The 26,697-nt window shown below is 46.6% G+C and overlaps 1 protein-coding gene across 4 annotated transcripts in view; it reads right to left on the minus strand.

Annotated features, from left to right (window-relative positions):
* BCAS3 (BCAS3 microtubule associated cell migration factor) overlaps positions 1-26,697 on the minus strand; it is a 1,792,248-nt gene that overhangs the window by 1,746,315 nt on the left and 19,236 nt on the right. For all 4 annotated transcript variants that reach the window (XM_075336241.1, XM_075336239.1, XM_075336242.1 and 1 more), the window contains exons 3-6: positions 18,177-18,274; positions 17,789-17,843; positions 7,081-7,156; positions 6,565-6,671 (exon numbers count right to left, since the gene is read on the minus strand). In XM_075336241.1, the coding sequence (XP_075192356.1) occupies positions 6,565-6,671; positions 7,081-7,156; positions 17,789-17,843; positions 18,177-18,247 (309 nt within the window). In that variant the 5' untranslated portion in view covers positions 18,248-18,274. The remainder of the gene's footprint in view (positions 1-6,564; positions 6,672-7,080; positions 7,157-17,788; positions 17,844-18,176; positions 18,275-26,697) is intronic.

The raw sequence follows: 26,697 nt of genomic DNA on the forward strand, positions 1-26,697 counted from the left end.
CTATGCTGTTTGACAAGCTTGGCTTTTCCTTTATATTCCTTTCTGAAGTAAGTCTGTGTTTATATTTGTCATCAGTGTGAATAAAACACTGACCTTTCGGGACTGAGAACCTGGGTGTGTCTCTTTACTGCGTCCCTATCAGAGCTGATCACACACACACACTTTTTTTTTACCTATACCTTGTAACGTTTATGCTCTGGAGAGATCTGAGAGCATAATCATGTACACTCCATTCTCATCAAGTAAAACTTGTTGTAAAGCAAGTTACCCCATCTAATTTTGAGCAAATCTGCAGATTCACTTCTCCTAAGGGAGGAGTTAGATTGCTGTATAACTTGGATGAGGATCGCAATGCTCGGACTGGTCGCCGACTCTCCCAACGAGAGCATAACAACCGCGTGGAAATACATGCTATCAAGCTCAGGTCAGGAAAGCTGGCGGCCAGTCCGAGCATTGTGTTGTAAAGCAGTCTGACTCTTCTCTTAGCCACAAGAACTTAAAAACACCAGAAAGTAACCTCAGCAAGAAACTGCAAAAAACTTGTGAGACTTGATGTGCAACTTAATATTGAATCTAAGGGGTACTTTGCACGTTGCGACATCGCTACTGCGATGTCGTCGGGGTCAAATCGAAAGCGACGCACATCCGGCGCCAGTAACGACGTTGTAACGTGTAAAGCCTAGAAGCACCGATAAACAAATCGCAAAAGCGTCGTAAATCGGTGATCTGTATCTGTTTTTTGCATAATTTCACTGCAGCGACAGGTACGATGTTGTTCCTCGTTCCTGCGGCAGCACACATCGCTGTGTATGAAGCCGCAGGAGCGAGGAACCTCTCCTTACCTGACTCCACCGGCTATGTGGAAGGAAGAAGGTGGGTGGGATGTTTACATCCCGCTCATCTCTGCCCCTCCGCTTCTATTGGCCGCCTGCCGTGTGACGTCGCTGTGACGCCGCACAACCCGCCCCCTTAGGAAGGAGGGGAGGGGGAACGCCGGCCAGAGCGACGTCGCAGGGCAGGTAAGTGCGTGTGAAGCTACCGTAGCTATAATGTTCGCTACGGCAGCTATCACAAGATATCGCATGTGCGACGGGGGCGGGGACTGTCGTGCTCGGCATCACAAGCAACGGCTAGCGATGTCGCAGCGTGCAAAGTACCCCTAAGTCTTTCTTAAAACCTCAAGCAGACCATAGATGCCTATTGAAAAACATATTAGATTACGGAAACTAAATTGAGTGATGAGGCATTGATCCAGGGAACTAATCCAATTACCGGATGTGAAGTGGGGAAGAAATTTTTCCCCTTAGGCCTCCTTCACAGATCCGTGTCTCCGGTACGTGTGACGTCTGTTTTCACACGTATCGGAGACAAGAACACAAATACTAATTAAAATCAATGGGTTTGCTCATACGTCCATGTTTTGATATGGACCGTGCCTCCGTTTGGAGCACCCACGTGTCAGTGTGCTTCACACGATGACATGTCCTTTTTGTGCAGGCTGCAGATGTATCACACATACCATACACTGATGTGATCCGTGTGACATGCACCGAAGAAAACACAGGTGACATAAAAATAAAAAATGTTTATACTTGCTTGTCTCCAGCGATGCGGTCTTTGCCTCTGCTGTTTCCAGGGTCCCACTCATTAAGCTCATACATATTCATTGCACTCAGTGTGGAACCGGAAGTAACTGCTGCAACAGAAATGCGTAAACATACCAGTTCATGCTGTCCATGGGCTATCTTGATGTCACACAGATAGCACACGTATCACACGCACACACATACAGTCATATGAAAAAGTTTGGGCACCCCTATTAATGTTAACCTTTTTTCTTTATAACAATTTGGGTTTTTGCAACAGCTATTTCAGTTGCATATATCTAATAACTGATGGACTGAATAACATTTATGGATTGAAATGAGGTTTATTGTACTAACAGAAAATGTGCAATCCGCATTTAAACAAAATTTGACTGGTGCAAAAGTATGGGCACCTCAACAGAAAAGTGACATGAATATTTTGTAGATCCTCCTTTTGCAAAAATCACAGCCTCTAGTCGCTTCCTGTAGCTTTTAATGAGTTTCTGGATCCTGAATGAAGATATATTTGACCATTCCTGTTTACAAAACAATTCCAGTTCAGTTAAGTTTGATGGTCGCCGAGCATGGACAGCTCGCTTCAAATCATCCCACAGATGTTCAATGATATTCAGGTCTGGGGGACTGGGATGGCCATTCCAAAACATTGTAATTGTTCCTCTGCACGAATGCCTGAGTAGATTTGGAGCATTGTTTTGGATCATTGTCTTGCTGAAATATCCATCTCCTGCGTAACTTCAACTTCGTCACTGATTCTTGCACATTATTGTCAAGAATCTGCTGATACTGAGTTGAATCCATGCCACCCTCAACCTTAACAAGATTCCCGGTGCCGGCATTGGCCACACAGCCCCAAAGCATGATGGAACCTCCACTAAATTTTACTGTGGGTAGCAAGTGCTTTTCTTGGAATGCCGTGTTTTTTTGCCTCCATGCATAACACCTTTTTGTATAACCAAACAACTCAATCTTTGTTTCGTCAGTCCACAGGACCTTCTTCCAAAATGTAACTGGCTTGTCCAAATGTGCTTTTACATACCTCAGGCGACTGTTTGTGGCGTGCTTGCAGAAATGGCTTCTTTCGCATCACTCTCCCATACAGCTTCTCCTTGTGCAACGTGCACTGTATTGTTGACCGATGCACAGTGACACCATTTGCAGCAAGATGATGCTGTATGTCTTTGGAGGTGGTCTGTGGATTGTCCTTGACTGTTCTCACCATTCTTCTTCTCTGCCTTTCTGATATTTTTCTTGGCCTGCCACTTCTGGGCTTAACAAGAACTGTACCTGTGTTCTTCCATTTCCTTACTATGTTCCTCACAGTGGAAACTGACTGTTTAAATCTCCGAGACAACTTTTTGTATCCTTGCCCTGAACAACTATGTTGAATAATCTTTGTTTTCAGATCATTTGAGAGTTGTTTTGAGGAGCCCATGATGCCACTTTTCATAGGAGATTCAAAAAGGAGAACAACTTGCAAGTGGCCACCTTAAATACCTTTTCTCATGATTGGATACACCTGCCTATGAAGTTCAAAGCTCAATGAGGTTACAAAAACAATTTCGTGCTTTAGTAAGTCAGTAAAAATTAGTTAGGAGTGTTCAAATCAAGAAATTGATAAGGTTGCCCATACTTTTGCACCGGTCAAATTTTGTTTAAATGTGGAATGCACATTTTCTGTTAGTACAATAAACCTCATTTCAATCCAGAAATATTACCGAGTCCATCAGTTATTTGATATATGAAACTGAAATAGCTGTTACAAAAACCCAAATTGTTATAAAGAAAAAAAGTTAACATTAATAGGGGTGCCCAAACGTTTTCATATGAGTGTACAAACCTTCACCATGGACAGTGAAAAACGTTAGGGTTAGTTAGCTTACTGTTTGTCGCATCACGTTCTTGCCTTCCTCTAGACCAACACGTTGGGCAACAGATTGAACTTGATGAACTTATAGCAGCGACCAAAAGTTTAGCTTTTTTTGACAAAAGATGTAGATTGAGTGCAAGAATATGGTGTAAAAATTTCAGCGCCAAAACTGCATCTCTTGGCAAAAAAAAAACAACTGTTTTTCGAACAGGAGATGCAGGTCAGTGACCTCACTGAGGTCACCAAGTTTAATTAATTTACTTGTGGTCAAGTTACCTGCGGTAACAGGTGGAGGACTATGGCAACTTGTAGCTGTGATCGCAAATAACCTGAATGACATCACCGCTTATCGCTGCGGCTCAGTCTCTGCCAGAAGCTCACAGTCAGTGGTCATGTTCTATGTCTGTGCCTTCAGTAACGTAGCAGAGCTGGAATAGTCGTGGGCCCTTGTGTGGATTACGTTGGATCTGCAGGGGGTTAGTAAAGTGGTGAAAGGGTGCGTTTTGTCTTATTCCAAATAAGGGATTTTTTCAGTGTTTGTTTTTACTTTTCACTTACAGTATTAGTAATGGGGGGGGGTCTCATAGACCCTCCCTATTACTAATCTAGGGCTTAGTGGCAGCTCCTGTAAGCTGTCATTAACCCCTTATTACCCCGATTGCCACCAATTTACATTGATAAAGATCCGGGATTGTCGCATCTAACGGATACGACCATTCTGGGCGGATGCTATTTTTTAAGCTGGGGGTGCCCAATAAGCATGGGTCTCCCCAGTCTGAAAATGCCAGCTTCCAAATGTCGGCTTTATCATGGCTATGTATCAAAATTAGGGAGGGGGGGGGGGGGGGGACGCACACAGTTTAAAGAAAAATAAATTATATAATTTTTTTTTACATGCCCTTTATTTTGATACACCGCCAAGATAAGCATATGGTTGGGAGCTATAGCCTATAGCCGTATGCTTTATCTGTGCTGGGTATCATAATACGGGGGGACCCTACATCTGTTTGTTTTTACACCACTATACATACGCAGACAGCGTGTGCAATTCCAAGCAGTCAGACCCAACAGTCAAACAGGGTGGGGGCGCATGTAACTGCAAGCAATCAGACGCTGGGACTGCTGGTGGGTGTGGAAAATAGTGCATATGTATGAGGTTAATGAGCGGCTCCGGAAGTAGTGTGAGAGGCCTGGAAGGAGTGTACAGCCGTGCAATAGACTCAGTAGGTATAACAGGCCTGCTTTCCCCTTTATCTTCCCTTTTAATTTTTTTTAGTTACAAGAGTGGATGGACCCGGATCGTTACCTGGAATTCCCGGGTCGGTGCATGGGTACTTTTGAACCCGCACAGATCTGGACTTTTACAGTCCAGGTCTGCCCATCACTAGTGGATACTGTATATCTACCGTAAACATTAAAAACTATGAAACTTACCTGCCACCGTCATTTTTTTCAGTGCTTTCTTTTTAGTCATACTGAGTTCTATGGAGGTCATAATTTTTGAGGGACAAATTTTTTTCTTTTCATTATATGGTAAAACTAAATGGTGGCATTCAATACAAAAAAAAAAAACCAACTGTGCAGTTTTTCTAGAGTTCAAGATGTGGTAAAAAAATGACCCAATATCTTTATTCTTCAGGTGCTGTAGTTTTTATTTCCATTTACAACTTTTTGATCAATTTAATTATGCTTTTTGGGAGACAAGATCATGAAGAAAAAAATTCTGTTTATTAATGGCGTTCAATCAACTGGATCTTTTTAGGATTTTAAAGATTTGGTTTAAATCTGTTAAATGCTGTAGTTAATCTCTAACAGGTGCAATAGCAAGGCAAGGGGCGCATCATTCTATGCGTCGTGCGTCCCCCTGACCCAATCGCGAGGTGACGATGAGTTGCCATAATGGCCAAGGGCCTGCTAGATACACCTGTTCCTGTCATGAAGGTACTCCTAGGAAGGTCAGGTGGTGGATGGCGTTCATAGGAGACCATAATTTTGGTATATCCAGCAATACTGTTGTATAGCAAAATTAAAACAAAAAACCCCAGAAGTTAAATTCACCCCCCTTTTCTCCAATTAAAAATAAAGAAATAAACTACACATGTGGCATCACTATAAAAGTAGAAGTCAAAAATATCAAATTAACCGGACTGGTAAATGGCATAATTAGAAAAAACTATCCTTAATTGTACTGACCTGGAGAATATTACCAGGTAATATATATATGGTGTAATGAATGCGATAATTAAAAAACAAAACGCTACAATTACGCTTCCCCCCCCCCCCCTCCCCACTTCCCGTGCAATTTTGGCAATGATTGAGGTTCCCCCCGGTTTCAGTACATCACATGGTCACAATAGATCCAATTTTCATTTAGAAAAGGAAGACAAATTTCTCACTTGTTCAGTGTAAAATTGTTTGTTGTTTTTTTGGGGGGGTTCTTTTGTATTACAGAAAAAGATGTTAAAGTACAAGGCCATTTACAGTTTCCTATCTTACAGAATTGCATAGTAGCCATAAAACCCAGACACCATCTTTATTTTTTAACTCGCATCCAAAGATTTGAATGGCTGAGTCATCTGATTCCAGAGTCAATTTGCAGCATGCTGCGATTACTTTCACATACACATTGTCAGTGAAAATAATCCGTCATCCGCACTGCCCCATTGAATAACATAACATTGGCTGTTTGTTTTTTTTGGGGGGGAGGGGTTACCCCCACGGATAAGACTTGGACCGAAAATATGGTCGGGTCAATGAGCCCTGACTGTCACAAAAAAAATAAAAAAGGAATAAAAAAAAAAAAAACACCACAACAACAACAACAACAACAACAACATGATGCAACATCAGGAGTTAAAAACATGACAAAATGCACCCAAGGTGAAAGAAAGCAGTTGTGCGTTTTTTAACGAAGAAATAAATAAAAACCCCAGCACAGAAGGAAAAAGTGGAGAAATTTCTGCTACTTAGTGCAAGTGAAATTGGAAATTACGGTGCCAACCTGGTTGCAAGCTATGGACAGCTTACCCACTTCCTTTGTATTTGCACAGAAAAGTCTCCCACAAAGTCATTAGAAAAGATTACATTTACCGGTATAGTCCAAATCTGCAGGCCATCTGTATATCCAATCATCAAAAGCAAAGGGGGATCGTTCCCTGTACTGTGCATTTCATGAAACTCCATATTCCTGTATGCATCTAGAAAATCGACAAACAGACAACCATTGTTACAAAAAAAATCCAACCGAGAAAGTCAGTCATTGTGGTCCTTATCAACTAATCAGCAATCGTAAAAATATATCACTATAGGTAGCTTGGAATTTTGGCATTATTAATTTACAAAACAATGTAAAAAAAAAAAAATAATAATGTTTGTGTCCTAAAACTCACAATTCTGCATAACAAATCCATCATGACGAGGCCTATAGCATCACTCGCAAGGAAATTTAATTACTTATATCATTTTATTTTTTGTTTTGATTGTATAAGGATTGGAACTAGAATAATGATTTAGAAATAAGACAAAAAAAAATTACAATTATAATCTAATCCAGTAAAGGATTGTTTTTATTATTATAGTATAACTGGGAAAACATAATAGCCTTACCATTCAAATCGGAATTTTCAAACCGAACCCAAACTATTTTCTCTTTTTCCTCAGTTGTAGGTGATCCACTATAAGCCTAATGCAAGAAAAAAAGAAAAAAAAAATATGAGTTAATATAAATATCAGTGTAATTTAACCTCCAGACAATAAGACCTTTACTTGCAGACACAAAGTGCACAAGCAATATAAAGTAACACTTCGCCGATAGGTGCACCTAAGCTTTCTACTGACCAAGTTAGAAAGCACCTTCATCACCGAAGCAAGAGTAAGATAACCGCCAACAAGTAAAATATATACCGTATTTTTCGGATTATAAGACGCACTTTCCCTCCCAAAAATTTGGGAGGAAAATGAGGGGTGCTTCTTAAAATCCGAATGTAGCTTTTACCAGGTGGTGATTGAGAGGGGTCACAGGAGGCAGGGGCTCTGTGCGGTGGTCGGCAGAGCTGTTGTGTGCAGTGAAGGCCGGCGCAGCTGCTGTGGTCGGCGGCGGCCGGCGCAGCTGCTATGGTCGGCGGCGGCCGGTGAGATACAAGCCATTCTAACAATGTAAGTGGTAAGGACTTCAAATAATGGCGCCCATTGCCCACGCAGATTGAGCTCTTGGCTCAAGAGCGCCATCTGCGCACGCACTGCCTTTGGGTGCCATTTGTTTGAAGCACATCTTCAGAATAACCCGTAACTCGCCACCCCCCTTACAGAGCAGAGCCAGCACGGGGCAGAGCAGAGCCAGCATGGGGCAGAGCAGAGCCAGCACGGGGCACAGCAGAGCCAGCATGGAGCAGAGCCAGCACGGAGCAGAGCCTGAAGCCCCAGTACAGCAGTAAGACATCACCGGATTATAAAACGGGCCCTGTGGGTTTGTTTTTTTTTTTTTGTTTTTTTTTTACCTGTGAATTTGGGGTAAGTCTTATAAAATGAAAAATATGGTAACTTAAAAGGGGTTCATTTTACTCAATAGATCTTGGAATAAAGAAGGGAATTTTGTTTACTTACCGTAAATTCCTTTTCTTCTAGCTCCAATTGGGAGACCCAGACAATTGGGTGTATAGGCTATGCCTCCGGAGGCCGCACAAAGTATTACACTAAAAGTGTAAAGCCCCTCCCCTTCTGCCTATACACCCCCCGTGCTCCCACGGGCTCCTCAGTTTTGGTGCAAAAGCAAGAAGGAGGAAAAAAATTATAAACTGGTTTAAAGTAAATTCAATCCGAAGGAATATCGGAGAACTGAAACCATTCAACATGAACAACATGTGTACACAAAAAAACAGGGGCGGGTGCTGGGTCTCCCAATTGGAGCTAGAAGAAAAGGAATTTACGGTAAGTAAACAAAATTCCCTTCTTCTTTGTCGCTCCATTGGGAGACCCAGACAATTGGGACGTCCAAAAGCAGTCCCTGGGTGGGTAAATAATACCTCATAATAGAGCCGGAACGGCTCCGTCCTACAGGTGGGCAACCGCCGCCTGAAGGACTCGCCTACCTAGGCTGGCATCCGCCGAAGCATAGGTATGCACCTGATAGTGTTTCGTGAAAGTGTGCAGGCTCGACCAGGTAGCTGCCTGACACACCTGCTGAGCCGTAGCCTGGTGCCGCAAGGCCCAGGACGCTCCCACGGCCCTGGTAGAATGGGCCTTCAGCCCTGAGGGAACCGGAAGCCCCGAGGAACGATAAGCTTCGAGAATTGGTTCCTTGATCCACCGAGCCAGGGTTGATTTGGAAGCTTGTGACCCTTTACGCTGGCCAGCGACAAGGACAAAGAGTGCATCCGAGCGGCGCAGGGGCGCCGTACGAGAAATGTAGAATCTGAGTGCTCTCACCAGATCTAACAAGTGCAAATCCTTTTCACATTGGTGAACTGGATGAGGACAAAAAGAGGGTAAGGAGATATCCTGATTGAGATGAAAGGGGGATACCACCTTAGGGAGAAATTCCGGAACCGGACGCAGGACCACCTTGTCCTGGTGAAACACCAGGAAAGGGGCTTTGCATGACAACGCTGCTAGCTCAGACACTCTCCGAAGTGAAGTGACTGCAACTAGGAAAACCACTTTCTGCGAAAGGCGTGCGAGAGAAATATCCCTCATTGGCTCGAACGGTGGTTTCTGAAGAACCATCAGCACCCTGTTCAGATCCCAGGGTTCTAACGGACGTTTGTAAGGAGGGACGATGTGACAAACCCCCTGCAGGAACGTGCGTACCTGTGGAAGTCTGGCCAGGCGCTTCTGAAAAAACAGAGAGCGCAGAGACTTATCCCTTAAGGGAGCCGAGCGACAAACCCTTTTCCAATCCGGATTGAAGAAAGGACAGAAAAGTGGGCAAGGCAAATGGCCAGGGAGAAAAACCCTGAGCAGAGCACCACGACAGGAATATTTTCCACGTCCTGTGGTAGATCTTGGCGGACGTTGGTTTCCTAGCCTGTCTCATAGTGGCAATGACCTCTTGAGATAATCCTGAAGACGCTAAGATCCAGGACTCAATGGCCACACAGTCAGGTTGAGGGCCGCAGAATTCAGATGGAAAAACGGCCCTTGGGACAGCAAGTCTGGTCGGTCTGGTAGTGCCCACGGTTGGCCGACCGTGAGATGCCACAGATCCGGGTACCACGACCTCCTCGGCCAGTCTGGAGCGACGAGGATGGCGCGGCGGCAGTCGGCCCTGATCTTGCGTAACACTCTGGGCAACAGTGCCAGAGGAGGAAACACATAAGGGAGTTGAAACTGCGACCAATCCTGAACTAAGGCGTCTGCCGCCAGAGCTCTGTGATCGTGAGATCGTGCCATGAATGCCGTGACCTTGTTGTTGTGCCGGGACGCCATTAGGTCGACGTCCGGCATCCCCCAGCGGCAACAGATCTCCTGAAACACGTCCGGGTGAAGGGACCATTCCCCCGCGTCCATGCCCTGGCGACTGAGAAAGTCTGCTTCCCAGTTTTCCACTCCCGGGATGTGAACTGCGGAGATGGTGGAGGCCGTGGCTTCCACCCACATCAAAATCCGCCGGACTTCCTGGAAGGCTTGCCGACTGCGTGTTCCGCCTTGGTGGTTGAGGTAAGCCACCGCTGTGGAGTTGTCCGACTGAATTCGGATCTGCTTGCCTTCCAGCCACTGCTGGAATGCTTTTAGGGCAAGATACACTGCCCTGATCTCCAGAACATTGATCTGAAGTGAGGACTCTTGCTGAGTCCACGTACCCTGAGCCCTGTGGTGGAGAAAGACTGCTCCCCACCCTGACAGACTCGCGTCCGTCGTGACCACCGCCCAGGATGGGGGTAGGAAGGATTTCCCCTTCGATAATGAAGTGGGAAGAAGCCACCACCGAAGGGAAGCTTTGGTTGCCTGAGGGAGGGAGACGTTCCTGTCGAGGGACGTCGGCTTCCTGTCCCATTTGCGTAGGATGTCCCATTGAAGAGGACGCAGGTGAAACTGCGCGAAAGGGACTGCCTCCATTGCTGCCACCATCTTCCCCAGGAAGTGCATGAGGCGCCTCAAGGGGTGCGACTGACCTTGAAGGAGAGATTGCACCCCCGTCTGTAGTGAACGCTGCTTGTTCAGCGGAAGCTTCACTATCGCTGAGAGGGTATGAAACTCCATGCCAAGATATGTCAGCGATTGGGCCGGTGTCAGATTTGACTTTGGAAAATTGATGATCCACCCGAAACTCTGGAGAGTCTCCAGAGTAGCGGTGAGGCTGTGCTGGCATGCCTCTTGAGAGGGAGCCTTGACCAGCAGATTGTCTAAGTAAGAGATCACCGAGTGACCCTGAGAGTGGAGGACCGCCACTACTGCAGCCATGACCTTGGTGAAAACCCGTGGGGCTGTCGCCAGGCCCAACGGCAGTGCCACGAACTGAAGGTGTTCGTCTCCTATGGCGAAGCGCAGGAAGCGCTGATGCTCTGGAGCAATCGGTACGTGAAGATAAGCATCTTTGATATCGATCGATGCAAGGAAATCTCCTTGGGACATTGAGGCGATGACGAAGCGGAGGGATTCCATCCGGAACCGCCTGGTCTTTACGTGTTTGTTGAGCAATTTTAGGTCCAGGACAGGACGGAAAGACCCGTCCTTCTTTGGAACCACAAACAGGTTGGAGTAAAAACCGTGACCCTGTTGCTGAAGAGGAACGGGGACCACCACTCCTTCTGCCTTCAGAGTGCCCAGCGCCTGCCGAAGAGCATCGGCTCGCTCGGGAGGCGGAGATGTTCTGAAAAAATCGAGTCGGAGGACGAGAGCTGAACTCTATCCTGTAACCGTGAGACAGGATGTCTCTCACCCAACGGTCTTTTACCTGTGGCAGCCAAATGTCGGAAAAGCGAGAGAGCCTGCCACCGACCGAGGATGCGGTGTGAGGAGGCCGTAAGTCATGAGGAAGCCGCCTTGGTAGCGGCACCTCCAGCGGTCTTTTTAGGGCGTGACTTAGACCGCCATGGATCGGAGTTCCTCTGATCCTTCTGAGGCCTTTTGTACGAGGAGAATTGGGACCTGCCCGCACCCCGAAAGGACCGAAACCTCGACTGTCCCCTCCTCTGTTGGGGTAATTTTGGTTTGGCCTGGGGTAAGGATGTTTCCTTTCCCTTGGATTGTTTGATGATCTCATCCAGTCTCTCACCAAACAAACGGTCGCCAGAAAATGGCAAACCGGTTAAGGACTTTTTGGAAGCCGAATCTGCCTTCCATTCCCGTAGCCACAAGGCCCTGCGTATTGCCACCGAATTGTCGGCTGCAACCGCCGTACGGCTCGCAGAGTCCAGGACAGCATTAATAGCGTAGGACGCAAATGCCGACGTTTGAGAAGTTATGGACGCCACTTGCGGCGCAGACGTACGTGTGAGTGCGTCAATTTGCGCTTGACCCGCTGAGATAGCTTGGAGTGCCCATACGGCTGCGAATGCTGGAGCAAAAGACGCGCCGATAGCCTCATAGATGGATTTCAACCAGAGCTCCATCTGTCTGTCAGTGGCATCCTTGAGCGAAGCTCCATCTTCAACTGCAACTAAGGATCTAGCCGCCAGTCTGGAGATTGGAGGATCCACCTTGGGACACTGAGTCCAGCCCTTGACCACGTCAGGGGGGAAGGGATAACGTGTATCCTTAAGGCGCTTGGAAAAACGCTTATCTGGACAAACTCGGTGTTTCTGGACTGCCTCTCTGAAATCGGAGTGATCCAGAAACATACTCGTTGTACGCTTGGGGAACCTGAAACGGAATTTCTCCTGCTGAGAGGCTGACTCCTAGACTGGAGGAGCCGAGGGAGAAATATCCAGCATTTGATGTATGGACGCGATAAGATCATTCACTATGGCGTCACCATCAGGAGTATCAAGGTTCAGAGCGGCCTCAGGATCAGAATCCTGATCAGCTACCTCCGCTTCATCATACAGAGAGTCATCCCTCTGAGACCCTGAACAATGTGATGAGGTCGAGGGGATTTCCCAGCGAGCTCGCTTAGGCGGTCTGGGACTGCGGTCCTTGTTAGAGACCTCACCCTGGGATCTATGAGACACCCCGGGGGAACATTGTTGTTCCAACTGAGGGGAACCAGGGGGCAGTGATTCCACAGTGCCCATGGTCTGAGATACCGGTCTGGACTGCAAAGCTTCTAGAATCTTAGCCATAGTCTCAGAAAGTCTGTCAGTAAAAACTGCAAACTCCGTCCCTGTCACCTGGACAGTGTTAGCTGGTTGTTCCCCCTGGGCCCCCCTTAGCAGAGGCTCCGGCTGAGTAAGTGCCACAGGGGCCGAGCAGTGCACACAATGAGGGTCAGTGGAACCTGCCGGTAGCGAGGTTGTACATGCGGCGCAGGCAGCATAGTAAGCCTGTGTTTTGGCACCCCTGCTTCTTGTGGGCGCCATGTTGTTGTCTCCTTTGAGCAACACAACAGGGTATATAGCCAGAAATCAACTGTGCACCATACAGTGTAAAGTATAGCCTGTAAACATATAAACTATAATTACACTTCTGCACAAGTGGGGCGAGCACCTCAGGTGCTGCTTACCGCCCGCTTAAAGCGGTTGTGTGGCCACCAGAATCCCTGCCTGGGTCCCCCAGAGTTTGTCTCCCCTCTGCAGCGTCCGAGGAGCTGACAGGAATGGCTGCCGGCGTCCTGAGGAGAGGAGGGAGCCGTGGGCGTGACCCAGAAAGTGCGGGAACTGGTGCCCCACTGTGCACAGTGAGGGGGGTGGAGTATGCAAAGCATGCTCCAGCCCTCAGTGCTGCCGTGCTGTACAGCGTCCCGCCCTTCCCCTGACTGGCAGGGCTGGGGGCGGGAAGAAAAAGAGACTAGGCCCAAAAGCCGGGGACTCGAGTTATAAGCGCGGCCGCCGTATAAGCGCGGCCGGCGCAGAGTCCCCGGCGCACTAACAGTCCCAGCCGCGCCTCAGTAATAACAATGGCAGCGGCGGTCAGCGCGGTAGTCCCCATACACAAACACACTCAGCGACGCTGCAGTGTATAATGGCACAAACGCGGTCAGCGCCGCGGTCCTCGGTGCACTAGCACACCCAGCAATGCTGGAGTGTTGCTGTGCGCGGTCCCAACGGGGACACAGAGTACCTCAAAGTAGCAGGGCCATGTCCCTGAACGATACTCGGCTCCTATCCAGCAGGGTCCTCAGGAGCTGTGGATGGAGCACGGTCTCAGTGCCTGGAGACCATTAGGATCCCACTTCACCCAGAGCCCTAAGGGGGATGGGGAAGGAAAACAGCATGTGGGCTCCAGCCTCCGTACCCGCAATGGATACCTCAACCTTAACAACACCGCCGACAAGAGTGGGGTGAGAAGGGAGCATGCTGGGGGCCCTATATGGGCCCACTTTTCTTCCATCCGACATAGTCAGCAGCTGCTGCTGACTAATCTGTGGAGCTATGCGTGCATGTCTGCCTCCTTCGCACAAAGCAAAAAACTGAGGAGCCCGTGGGAGCACGGGGGGTGTATAGGCAGAAGGGGAGGGGTTTTACACTTTTAGTGTAATACTTTGTGCGGCCTCCGGAGGCATAGCCTATACACCCAATTGTCTGGGTCTCCCAATGGAGCGACAAAGAAAATAGGTTTCACGTAGATGTGTGGAGAGTCAGGTTCCCTGAGGCTAGTCTTGTTAAGGATATCCAACATCTACCTATTGTTATTTCAGACCATAATTAACTTAGTGTTTTACGTAATTTGAATAAAGGTTCTCCTAAACTGTGGAACTGTTGCAGACTGTGGATAAGGTATCATCAGACTAAAGGAGTTCTTTCAATTTAATGAGGGGACAGCATCGGTCCCTATGGTCTGGGAGTCTATAAAAGCTTACTTATGGGGATTTTTCTTTAGAGATGGAAAAGGCCAAACTGAAAACTAGGAAAGCAGATTAGGTTTGGTAAACTCTAAAAATGAGAGTCTGGAAGTCTTGTTCTCTTTTTAGGAGTCATTACATTCTTCAAAGCCTCAATCTACAGAGAGAAATATATCGAGGTTTTTTTTGGACATAGCTAAATTGCCCTCGTTATAGGTAGAAGATAAGACATACCCTGGATATTCCTTTGTCAGGAGAGGAATTGGAGAAAGCCTTATCACTTATGCCTAATCATAAAGCTCCAGGTGCAGCTCCCAATAGAAAAAAAAAAAAAAAAAAGCCGATTCCATGCGCTCTGCCTGCAGCTCCTCCCATAGACAGAGCAGGGGCTGCAGGCAAAGCGCACGGAAGAAGTGACATGTCACTTCTTAGAACGCGCGCTTCGGGCAGCAGCGTAACTGCATGTAATTACGCAACGTGCGCACATAGCCTAACTTGTTACGTCTATATAACTACTACTTGAAAGAACAGTCAATACCAACCCTCCATGTTTGAGGCTATAATTACTATTCTCCCAAAGAACAGTAAGGACTTGCAATTACCTGAGTTATATTGGCCTATTTCATTATTGACTGTAGATATCAAAATAATAGCTAAGGCACTAAACAAAATAATACACCCCAATCAAACGGGCTTTATGCCCAACAAGGCCACTGCAATAAATTTAGGCCATTTGTTCCTAAAGGCCACGTCACACTAAGCAACATCGCTGCTAAGAAACAACTTTTGTGAGGTAGCAGCGATGTTGCTAGCGATGTTGCTATGTGTGACATCCAGCAACAACCTGGCCCCTGCTGTGAGATTGCTTGTTGTTGCTGAATGTCCTGGGCCATTTTTTAGTTGTTGCTCTCCCGCTGTGAAGCACACATCACTGTGTGCGACAGCGACAGAGCAACAACTGAATGTGCAGTGAGCCGGCTTCTGCGGATGCTGGTAACCACGCTAAACATCGGGTAACCAAGAAGCCCTTACCTTGGTTACCCGATATTTACCTTCGTTACCAGCGTCCGCCGCTCTCAGCTGTCAGTGCCGGCTGCCTGCACTCTGCACACGTAGCCACAGTACACATCGGGTAATTAACCCGATGTGTACTGTGGCTAGGAGTGCAGGGAACAGGGAGTAGGCACTGGCAGTGTGAGAGCGGCAGACGCTGGTAACGAAGGTAAATATCGGGTAACCAAGGTAAGGGCTTCTTGGTTACCCGATGTTTACCGTGGTTACCAGCGTCCGCAGAAGCCGACTCCTGCTGCCTGCACACGTAGCAGAGTACACATCGGGTAATTAACCCGATGTGTACTGTGGCTAGGTGTGCAGGGAGCCAGCGCTAAGAGGTGTGCGCTGGTAACCAAGGTAAATATCGGGTTGGTTACCCGATATTTATCTTAGTTACCAAGCGCATCATCGCTTCCACGAAGCGCTGGATTTATCTTAGTTACCAAGCGCAGCATCGCTTCCACGAAGCGCTGGGGGCTGGTCACAGGTTGCTGATGAGATCTGCATGTGTGACAGCTCACCAGCAACCCGTGTAGCGACGCTCCAGCGATCCCTGCCAGGTCAGGTTGCTGGTGGGATCGCTGGAGCGTCGCATAGTGTGACATCTCTCCAGCGACCTCCTAGCAACTTACCAGCGATCCCTATCAGGTTGTATCGTTGTTGGGATCGCTGGTAAGTTGTTTAGTGTGACTGGGCCTTAAATATGCAAGTTGCAGCAGATAATGTGGGCCGTAGGGTAGTGCTATCATTGGGTGCAGAGAAGGCCTTCGATCGCATGGAATGGGGTTGTGAGTGGCTTTACAAAAACAAAAAATTTGGGCCTACCTTCATTTCCTAGGTGCAATTGTTCTATACATCACCCAAGTCTAAAATCAAGGTAAATGGTGAGCTGTCACGAAGCTTCAAGCTACATAGGCGGTACAAGGCAAGGGTGTCCATTGTCCCAGTTGTTGTTTGCTATCATCATTGAGCAGCAGTAATTATGAGAATATGGAATAGAAAGTTGTATTTTACGCAGACGATCTACAACTTTTTCTGGAGAATGATGGTGGGGCATTAAATAATACTATGTATATACTTAAAAGGAGTATTCCCATCTCCAGGATCCTATCCCAATATGTAGTAGGTATCATAATGATAATATTAGCAAATAACTCTAACTAAATATATAGTATAGTTCTTCTGATTCACTAGGTGGCTAAGGCCGGTTACACACATCCGGCTTTTCGCCGGTTTACCGGATCCGGCGCTCTCCCGTACAGACAATACAGTACAGTGACAGCGCTGTAACTTCCGGGTCACATGCGCCGATCACATGACAGCATGTGACCGGCGCTTGTTGCGCTGTCACTGTACTGTAGTCACTGTATGGGAGAGCGCCGGATCCGGTAAACGGGCGAAAAGCCGGATGTGTGAAACCGGCCTTACCTCCTGTTCAGGTATTGCTAGACTTTAGGTATCATTCGTTAGCATATAGTGACAGTGACAGTTCGTTGCTCATGGTCATAACCATGGTTACCTAAGGTCCCGCAATGCCCTGAACATGAGATATGTGAAGTACTATACTACATTTGTCATTAGAGGTACCACCACCACCGCCGACCGCCGCAAGCAGAAACTATGCTGGCCTGTGATAAGCGGCGAAACACCGCCCACTCACTCACAAACACTGGTGCTGGCCTCTATGATGTTAGGTCAACTGGAAGTTGACATGACATCACCGGATCTCAGAGGTCATGGAGCCTGAGGGGGGGGTCCCTTCATGGGAATGAACGGACCGCAATAGCGCCACTCAGAGGCAAAAGTTGGCTGACCAAGACATTTCAAGATATTTATAAAGATGTGGCCACTATTGCAGTTGTTGTGAACCACCCCTTTAATGTAGAAGTAAAAACATGCCAACTAGTGGGGTCCAACAGATGGTGCCCCTATTGATCCTCTGTATATAGCTTAGAAATATCCTATCAAAATTAAACGATGACTATGCATGGGCACCACCACATCATTCAAACTTTACGGGGCAAATAGCCAAATACAGGGCTTGACTTTTATCTGGCAGTCTCATATTAAATGAATGAAATGGATATGCAGCTACCAGATACCAGCGTATCATTTCAGAGTCCCATTCTCAAGATTGGTGGTGGTCCCAATGGTCAGACCCCTTGCGTTCCACAAACTATCATCTATCCTTTGGATGAGTGACAAATGTTCGTAATCTCTAATCAATAATAATGTGAAGTCCATATGCACTATTGTGTAAGGGGCAGCGACAGGTAATCAAATAATACTCCGCCAAAGCACCCACTTAGAAATACAATAAACAAGTTACAATCTGTACCTGTATCATCTTAAAATGTACATCTAGTTCTGGATTTAAGCACTAACCTGTGGAACAACATCTTGGAGAAACGTGACAACACTTTCCATATAAGACTGTTCCCTGCAAAACAAGAGGAGGGGGAGTGAGAGGAAAAGAAAAAAAAAAAAAAAGAAGCAGCTTCATCTCATACTTTGTATAGCAGGCTGACCTCATACCAATAAATGCATCCTAATACGGTCTTAGATCAGATATCAATAAGAATGTAGGTTTACCAAATAAACAAAGTGCAAAATAGATCATCTTAGCAAACCCAAGCACAATGTGTATTTTTGTTGCTGGCTGGGTAAGAGTCAAAAGCAAAAAAATAAAAAAAAAACAAAAAAAACAAAAGCAAAAACACAACAACCCATGTAAAAACATGCAAAAAAAAAAAAAATAAAAAAATATTCTTACGTGACAGCCTGCGGTCGGACCATCACTCCAGCTGTACAACGACTCGGGCGCCGAGGAGATTCGGTCGTCATGTTGTAAAAGAACTTATTTTACCAGCACTGAAAAAGACAAAAACAAAAATTAGGCTGCCCAACAACTTTATATTGTGATCTATGGGCATAAACAATGGATTATTTTATTCCTATATGGGAAATCATTAGCTTGACCGTAGAATGGTCTAGTCAGAAGCTTTAATGGCAATAATACCTTGCATCACATATAGAGATGTGTGATAATATTTCATCAGATATTTTAGTGATATTCTGAATTGCAAAAATACAGTTACACATCATGTACAAACATGTAGGGTGCACGTTGCGTTTTAGGTTTGACAACAAAACTGCACCCTCTGGCAGACTGACAATTGTAAACACGGTTTGACAAAAAAAAAAAAAAAAACAGTAAAAACACATGCATTTTTGACGCTTTTTTTAAAGCAGAAAAAAATAAAATAATATGATAGGATATTTGATAGCTAGAATAGATGGATAGATAGAACATATGGAATAGATAATGAGAAAGAACAGAAATAAATAACAGAGTAGCTCGACAGATGAAGGAATAGCAAGCTTGACGTGGTGACCCCCAGTTTTTCTAACCAGCACAGGCACAGCAGCAGATGCGGGCTGCAACCCTCAGCTGTCTGCTGTATCTAGGTTGGTTATGAAAAATAGAGGGGATCCCACGCTTTTTTTTTTTTTAAACTTATTTATTGACATGATTTACAAAAGAAAATAACAAAAGTGACCCCCCCCCATTTTTCTAAAACCGGCCAAGGCACAACAGACAACTGGGGGCTGATATTATTAGGGTTGGAAGGGCCATCATTATTTGGTCTTTTCCAGCCTAACAATAGCAGCTCCCAGCCGCCCCAGAAGTGGCGCATCCATAAGATGCGCCACTTCTGGCGCTGGGCCCGGCTCTTCCCGTTGCCTTGGTGCTGTGGCAATCGGGGTAATAAGGAGCTAATTACAGCCCACAGCTGCTACTAAGCCCTAGCTTAGTGATGGCAGACGTCTATGAGACACCCCCCATCACTGATCTTTAAGTGTTAGTAAATAAGCAAACACCCAAAAAATCCTTTATTTTTAAAACAAAAAAAGCCCCCTCTTTCACCACTTTAATAACCCTGCATACACCCCTCCAGGTCAGATGTAATTCACACGAGGTCCCATGAATCTTCCAGCACTGCTACATCTGACGCTCACAGCGAGCGCCATAGAATAAGACTGCCCTCTGTGAGCTCCATGCAGCAACTGAAGTGAGTTGCGCTCAGCGGTGACGTCATTCTGGTTAGCCGCAGCCACAGCGGGAGTCCTCCAACTGTGATAGAAAAATCACCCAAGTGACTGAACTGAGCAGCACGATCAATGGTGCTGTCACTCAGGTGATTTGCGGTCACAGCTGGAATCCTCCAATCGTGGTCTGATTTGCGGTCACAGGTGAAGTGAGCAGCAGGTGGAGGACTCACCTGAGTGACGTCACCGCTGATGGCGTGGATCACTTCAGTCGCAGCCTAAACCTCTCAACGGTGAACCCGTGACATCACTGCTGCGACACGCCGTACTGCAGGGTCCGCAGCTGTGACATCAGGGGTTCACCCGAGTGTATTCTGATCGCACAGCTCTGTCTGCACTCATAGCTGGCAGTCATCTCTATGATGCTCGCTGTGACAGAACAGAGATGAATCACCGTGGGACCTCGTATGGATTACGTCAGACCTGGAGGGGTGTTTCGACGGTAATGAAGTGGTGAAAGAAAAGGGTTTTTATTTTATTTCAAATAAAGGATTTTTTGGCTGTTTGTGATTACTTACTTTCACTTACAGATTAGTAATGGGGGGGGGTGTCTGTCTCAGACACCTCACATCAATAACCTAGGGCTTAGTGGCAGCTAGAGGCTGCCATTAACCCCTTATTAACCAGATTGCCACTGCACCAGGGTAATCAGGATGAGCCGGGTAAAGTCCCGGGACTGTCGCATCTAATGGATGTGGGAATTCCGGCCGAGAAAGGACACTTAAAAATCTAACAAAAAAAAAACAACCCACAAATAAAGAGATGGAGTGGCTCTTTAGTAAAATCCTTTTAAAGGAAGTGCATCATCACAAAAATGACTTATTGTTAAAACCAGATTTTCATATCAAATATATTTTGGCCATTTTTTCTGTTTGCATATCACAATCTGTACTCAAAATAGCAATGTATAAGACTTGTAATTTTCACATTGGTGATTGGGGTGTTTTTTGTTTTTTTTTAACTAACTTTGTTTTGTTTCAGGAAACAACATAGGTATGTTAATTGCCACAAAAGGATTATAATAGGACTAATCTTTTCCACTGAAGCATCTATTGAGCGTGTACTAAAGTCTCAAAATGTTTGTGTTCAGTAAAGATTGTGACTTTTCAAAGCTTTCATGCCACTTTTGTGGCATAAAAACTTTCATGAATAACCCCCTTTATGCTTGGTGTAAAAGTTTACACTCAGTATCAAAACACTGGGTTAATATAGTGAAATGGCTGCATACAATCATTAAAGGGGTTAAATACAATTTAAAAATGTGTTTTTTGTTGTTTTTTTTTTTACCAGAATCAGTGTTACATTTCATACTGCAGCTCAGCCACATCTACAGTGGATCTCAAATTAGAATATCATCAAAAAGTTACCATATTTTTCGGATTATAAGATGCGCTTTTCCTACCACAAATTTGAAAGGAAAATGAGGGGGGGGGGGTGTCTTATAATGCAAATGTAGATGACCGGGAGGTGGAGAATGGGTGCTGTGCGGGTTGCGGTGGGGGCTCCGTGGAGCAGGGTGGTGCAGCGGATGAGAGGCAGGGGAGATGCTCAGTCAGCAGTGCGGGCTTCAAATTATGGCGCCCGATTGTGGCATGTGCGCAGATGGAATTCTCGGATCAAGATCTCATCTGCACATGCGCAGCTTCCGACCCATTGATCAGCGGACTTAAGGAAAATGGCGTGCAGAGGTGGCGCTTGCACAGATGAAATCTCAGCTTCTCATAGAGCAGAGAGCTCAATATGTTCACTTGCTGATTGCAAACGTCATTTCTTTGAAGCCAACAGAGTGAGTATCTGTAACACCCGCCGCAGCATCGCCCTACTCCAGCACCGAAACTACCTCCTGTGACACCCCCCCCCCCCCGCTCTACCATAGTTGCCGTGCCCCCTCCAGTAAGACACTATCAGAATATAAAAGACGGGCCCCATTTTTAAAAAAAAAGTTTTAACCTCTAAATTTGGGATGAGTCTTATAAAACTAAAAGTACGGCAATTTCAGTAATTCAATACAAACAGGGAAACACATTATATAGAGTCATTACACACCGAGTGATCTATTTCAAGTGTTTATCTCTGTTAATGTTGATGATTATAACTTACAGTCAATGAAAACCCAAGTCATCTCAATAAATTAATTATATAAAAATGATTTTAAACTCAGAAAAGTTAGCCTACTGAAAAGGTCTGTTCAGTAAATGCACTTAGTATTTGGTTGGGGCTCCATTTGCATTAATTATTGCATCAATGCAGCGTGGCATGGAGGAGAACAGCTTGTGGCACTGCTGAGGTGTTATGGAAGCCCAGGTTGCTTTGATAGCAGCCTTCAGCTCGTCTGCATTATTGGGTCTGGTCTCTCATCTTCCTCTTGACAATACTCCATAGATTCTCTATAGGGTTTAGGTCAGTCGAGTTTTCTGGCCAATCAAGCACAGTGATACTGTGGTTATTAAACCAGGTATTGGAAATTTCAGGACTTGGCACCTGTCCACACTGCCAAAAGTACCATCTCCAAAAAGCTTGTCGGCAGAGGGAAGCATGAAGTGCTCTAAAATTTCCTGGTAGACGGCTGCTCTGACTTTGGTCTTGATTAAAACACAGTGGACCTACACCAGAACATGACATGGCTCCCCAAACCATCACTCATTGTGGAAACTTCACACTAGACCTCAAGCAGCTTGGACTGTGGCCTCTCCACTCTTCCTCCAGACTCTGGGACCTTGATTTTAAAATGAAATGCAAACTTTACTTTCATCTGAACACAACACCTTGGACCACTGAGCACAGTCCAGTCCTTTTTTTCCTTGGCCCAGGTAAGACGCTTCTGGCATTGTCTATTGGTCAGGAGTGGCTTGACACAAGGAATGCGACAGTTGTAGCCATGTCCTGGATATGTCTGTGTGTAGTGGATCTTGAAGCACTGACTCCAGCAGCAGTCCACTCCTTGTGAATCTCCTCCAATTTTTGAATGACCTTTTCTTAACAATCCCATCAAGGCTGCGGTTATCCCGGTTGCTTGTGCACCTTTTTCTGCCACATTTTTTACTTCCACTCAACTTCCATTAATATGCTTGGATACAGCACTTTTAGCAATGACCTTTTGTGGCTTACCCTCCTTATGGATTGTGTCAATGACTGCCTTTTGGACATCTGTCAAGTCAGCAGTCTTCCCCCATGATTGTGTAGCCTCCTGAACCAGACTAAGGGACCATTTTAAACGCTTAGGAAGCGTTTGGAGGTGTTTTGTGGTAATTATTCTAACTTTCTGAGATAATGACTTTTGGGTTTTCATTTACTGTAAGCTATAATTATCAAGATTAACAGCAAAAAACACTTGAAATAGATCACTCTGTGTGTAGTGACTATATAATATATGCGTTTCCCTTTTTGTATTGAATTACTGAAATAAATTACTTTTTGATGATATTCTAATTTACTGAGATGCACATGTACTTGTAGCTGTCACCTATTCTGTATAAACAAGCAGGGAGCCTTGTGGTACTGAAGGAACACCTACTGCTTTCCAAAAAAAAACAAAAAAAACGTATGGTTAATTTCTGTTATGCCTAAAGCCAAAAATAACGGTGTAATACTAGGTGTTCGGCCAGAAGATGGTAGTTGCAAGTTTGTACTTTGTGATGGGACACATTTTTTCATAGCGACTACACTGATGGAAACATTCAACAATTCTGTAGCTGATCCAGATATATACCCCTTTATATCAAATTTTATAAGTAACAAATATAATGAATAATTCACTTCTACAGTCCAGAGAATTAGTTATTACAGTCTGACAGTAAAACACATAATGGCAAGCTATAGAAATGAAGACATGCCAGAAAATCCAGATGATTTGCATAAAATGTCCTCACATCTAAGAAAGCAGACCAAGACATAATGAGACATTCCATCATTCTATGTACAAAAAGCATTTTCCTCCGAGATCACCCGACATGGAGAATATGTCACCTACAGTGAGGAAAATAAGTATTTGATACACTGCTGAATTTGCAAGTTTTCCCACCTACAAAGAATGGAGAGGTCTGTAATTTTTATCATAGGTACACTTCAACTGTGACAGACAGAATAAAAAAAAAAAAAAAGAGAATTTTGTTTACTTACCGTAAATTCTTTTTCTTATAGTTCCGGCATGGGAGACCCAAACCATGGGTGTATAGCTTCTGCCTCCGGAGGACACACAAAGAACTACACTCAAACGTGTAGCTCCTCCCTCCCAGCCTATACACCCCCTGGTAGCCAGTCCTAGCCAGTTTAGTGCAAAAGCTGAAGGAGGACATCCACCCACAAGTAGAGATAGAGCAAAACCCGGAACAACCGGAACCTCTGTCTACAACAACAGCCGGTGAAAACACACGGAACAAGAAAACTGCCAACAGGCAACAGGGAGGGTGCTGGGTCTCCCATGTCGGAACTATAAGAAAAAGAATTTACGGTAAGTAAACAAAATTCTCTTTTTCTTTATCGTTCCTTATGGGAGACCCAAACCATGGGACGTCTCAAAGCAGTCCATGGGTGGGAAAAAAAACAGACACTGAGAAGTAGGCGAAACCTAACTTCACAAATGGGCGACAGCCGTCCGAAGGATGCGTCCGCCCAAGCTCGCATCTGCCGAAGCATGAGCATGCACTTGGTAATGCTTCGAAAAAAAGTGCAGACTAGACCACGTGGCAGCCTGACAGACCTGCTGAGCCGTAGCCCAAGAGGCACCGACGGCTCTGGTCGAGTGCGCCTTAATCCCCAGCGGGGGAGGCATCTGAGAACATTGGTAGGCATCGGATATGGCCGACCTATTCTATGAGCTAGGGTCGGTTGAGAAGCCGAGAGACCCTTGCGCTGACGTATGGTCAGCACACAAGAGAGGTGCACCGCCTAAGAAACAGCGGTGCGTGACACATAGATCCGGAGCGTCCGCACCAAATCTAAAGCATGCAACGCTTTCTCAAAGCGATGCACAGGGGCCGAACAAAGGGAAGACAATGAAATGTCCTGGTTAAGGTGGAAAGGGGACACCACCTTAGGGAGAAGGCCCGGAGTTGGACGGAGAACCACCTTGTCTTGGCGAAAAAAAACAAAAAGGGTGACTCCGAAGAGAGCACAGTCAAATAAAAGACTCTCTTGAGATAAATTATGGCCACCAGAAAGACCACTTTCTGTGAAAGACTAAACAACGAAACCTCCCTAAGAGGCTCAAAGGGGGGTTTCTGTAAGGCCATGAGGACCCAAGTAAGGTCTCAGGGATCCAGAGACCGCCGGTAAGGCGGAATGATGTAAGATGCGCCCTGCATGAAGGAGCGCACCTGGGCCAGTCGGGCGATATGCCGCTGGAACAACGCTGACCGAGCCGAGACCTGTCCCTTGAGGGAATGAGGGACAGACCTAGCTGCAGGCTGGACTGTAGAAAAGACAGGATGGTCGGCAAGGAAAAAACGGCCAAGGAGCATGGCCGGAAGAACGACACCAGGACAGGAAAATTCTCCAAGTCCTGAGGTAAATCCTGGCCGAGGAAGACTTCCGAGCCTGAGTCATAGTGAAGATGACCTCGGAAGGAATGCCTGAAGCCGTAAGGATTCAGGGCTCACGAGCCACGCCGTCAATCTGAGAGCCGCAGAGTTGTTGTGGAAAACGGACCCTCTGAGAGAACGTCTGGCCGGTCCGGGAGATGCCACAGCACCTCTACGAACAGACGGAGCAGGTCTGGAAACCAAGCTCGCCTGGGCCTGGGGCGATAAGTACGACCCGACGGCCCTCCATTTTGATCTTGCGCAGGACTCTGGGCAAGAGAGCTAGAGGGGGAAACACGTAGGCCAGACGGAACTGGGACCAATCTGGAACCAGCGCGTGCCAAGGCCTGAGGATCGTGGGAGCGAGCCACGTAAACCGGGACCTTGTTGTTGTGCCGGGATGCCATAGATCCACTTCCGGAGTGCCCTGCCTGCTAAATTGACCGGAACACTGCCGGATGCAGGGCTCACCCGCCGCTGCCCACGGTTAGACGGCTGGGATAATCTGCCTCCCAGTTTTCTGCGCCTGGGATGTGGACTGCGGATATGGTGGACTCTGAGTCCTCCGTCCACTGAAGGATATGTTGAACTTCCAACATTGCTAGGCGGCTGCGAGTCCAAGGACTACAGCCCTGATTTCTAGCACATTGATCGAAAGGGCTGATTCGGACGGTGTCCAAGTGCCCTATGCTCGGTGGTGGAGAAACTGCTCCCCAGCCGGATAGACTGGCCCGTGGTCGGAATCACCCAGGACGGGGCCAGAAAGGAGCGTCCCTGGTACAGAGAGAGGGGCCGAAGCCACCACTTAAGGAGAGCTCCTGGTCTGTGGCGACAGAGCCAGTCTGTGCAAGGAAGAAGTCCCTTGCCCCAACAGCGGAAAATGTCCAGCTGCAGGGGACGCAGATGGAACTGGCAAGGGGAACCGCTTCTATTGACGCCATCATCTGACCCAGCACCTGCATGAGGTGCCTGATGGAATGACGGCGGAGCCTCAGCAGAGAGCGAACCGCCAGATGAAGAGACTGCTGTATGACTAAGGGCAGCTTCACAAGCGCCAGCAGAGTCTCGAATTGCATCCCTAGGTACGTAAGTTCCTGGGTCGGGATCAGAGTGGACTTGAAAGCGTGGCGAGAGTGAGCGAGACACTCCGCTGACAGTCTGCACTGGATGAAGCCCTGACTAGAAGGGCGTCCAGGAAGGAATCACTACCAACCCCTGGAGGAGCAGCACCGCAATTGGTGAATACACAAAGGGCCGTGGCTAGCCCAAGGGGAGAGCCACGATTGGAAATGTTCCTCTCTGATTACAAAACGTAGCCAACGCTGGTGGGAAACTGCGAATGGCACATGCAGAGAGACCTCTCTGATGTCGATGGATGCTAAGAAATCTCCTTGGGTCATTGACTGATCGCAGAGATTTCTGCAAAATTGCCGCACCTGAACATGCTTGTTGAGAAGCTTGAGATCCAGGTCGGAAGCACCGTCCTTTTCGGGGACTAGGAAGAGATTTGAGTAGAAATCTCAGAACCGTTCCCAGTCGGGAACTGGTACAATTACTCCATTGGCCTGCAAGAATGCCACGGCCTGTGAGAAGGCGGCTGCCTTGGAGCAGGGGGGAGTTGTCAGAAAAAAATCTGTTTTGTAGCCGTGGGAGAGGGTAACCCAC

This window comes from Anomaloglossus baeobatrachus, chromosome 2, assembly GCF_048569485.1.
Source record: "Anomaloglossus baeobatrachus isolate aAnoBae1 chromosome 2, aAnoBae1.hap1, whole genome shotgun sequence".
Classification (NCBI taxonomy): domain Eukaryota; kingdom Metazoa; phylum Chordata; class Amphibia; order Anura; family Aromobatidae; genus Anomaloglossus; species Anomaloglossus baeobatrachus.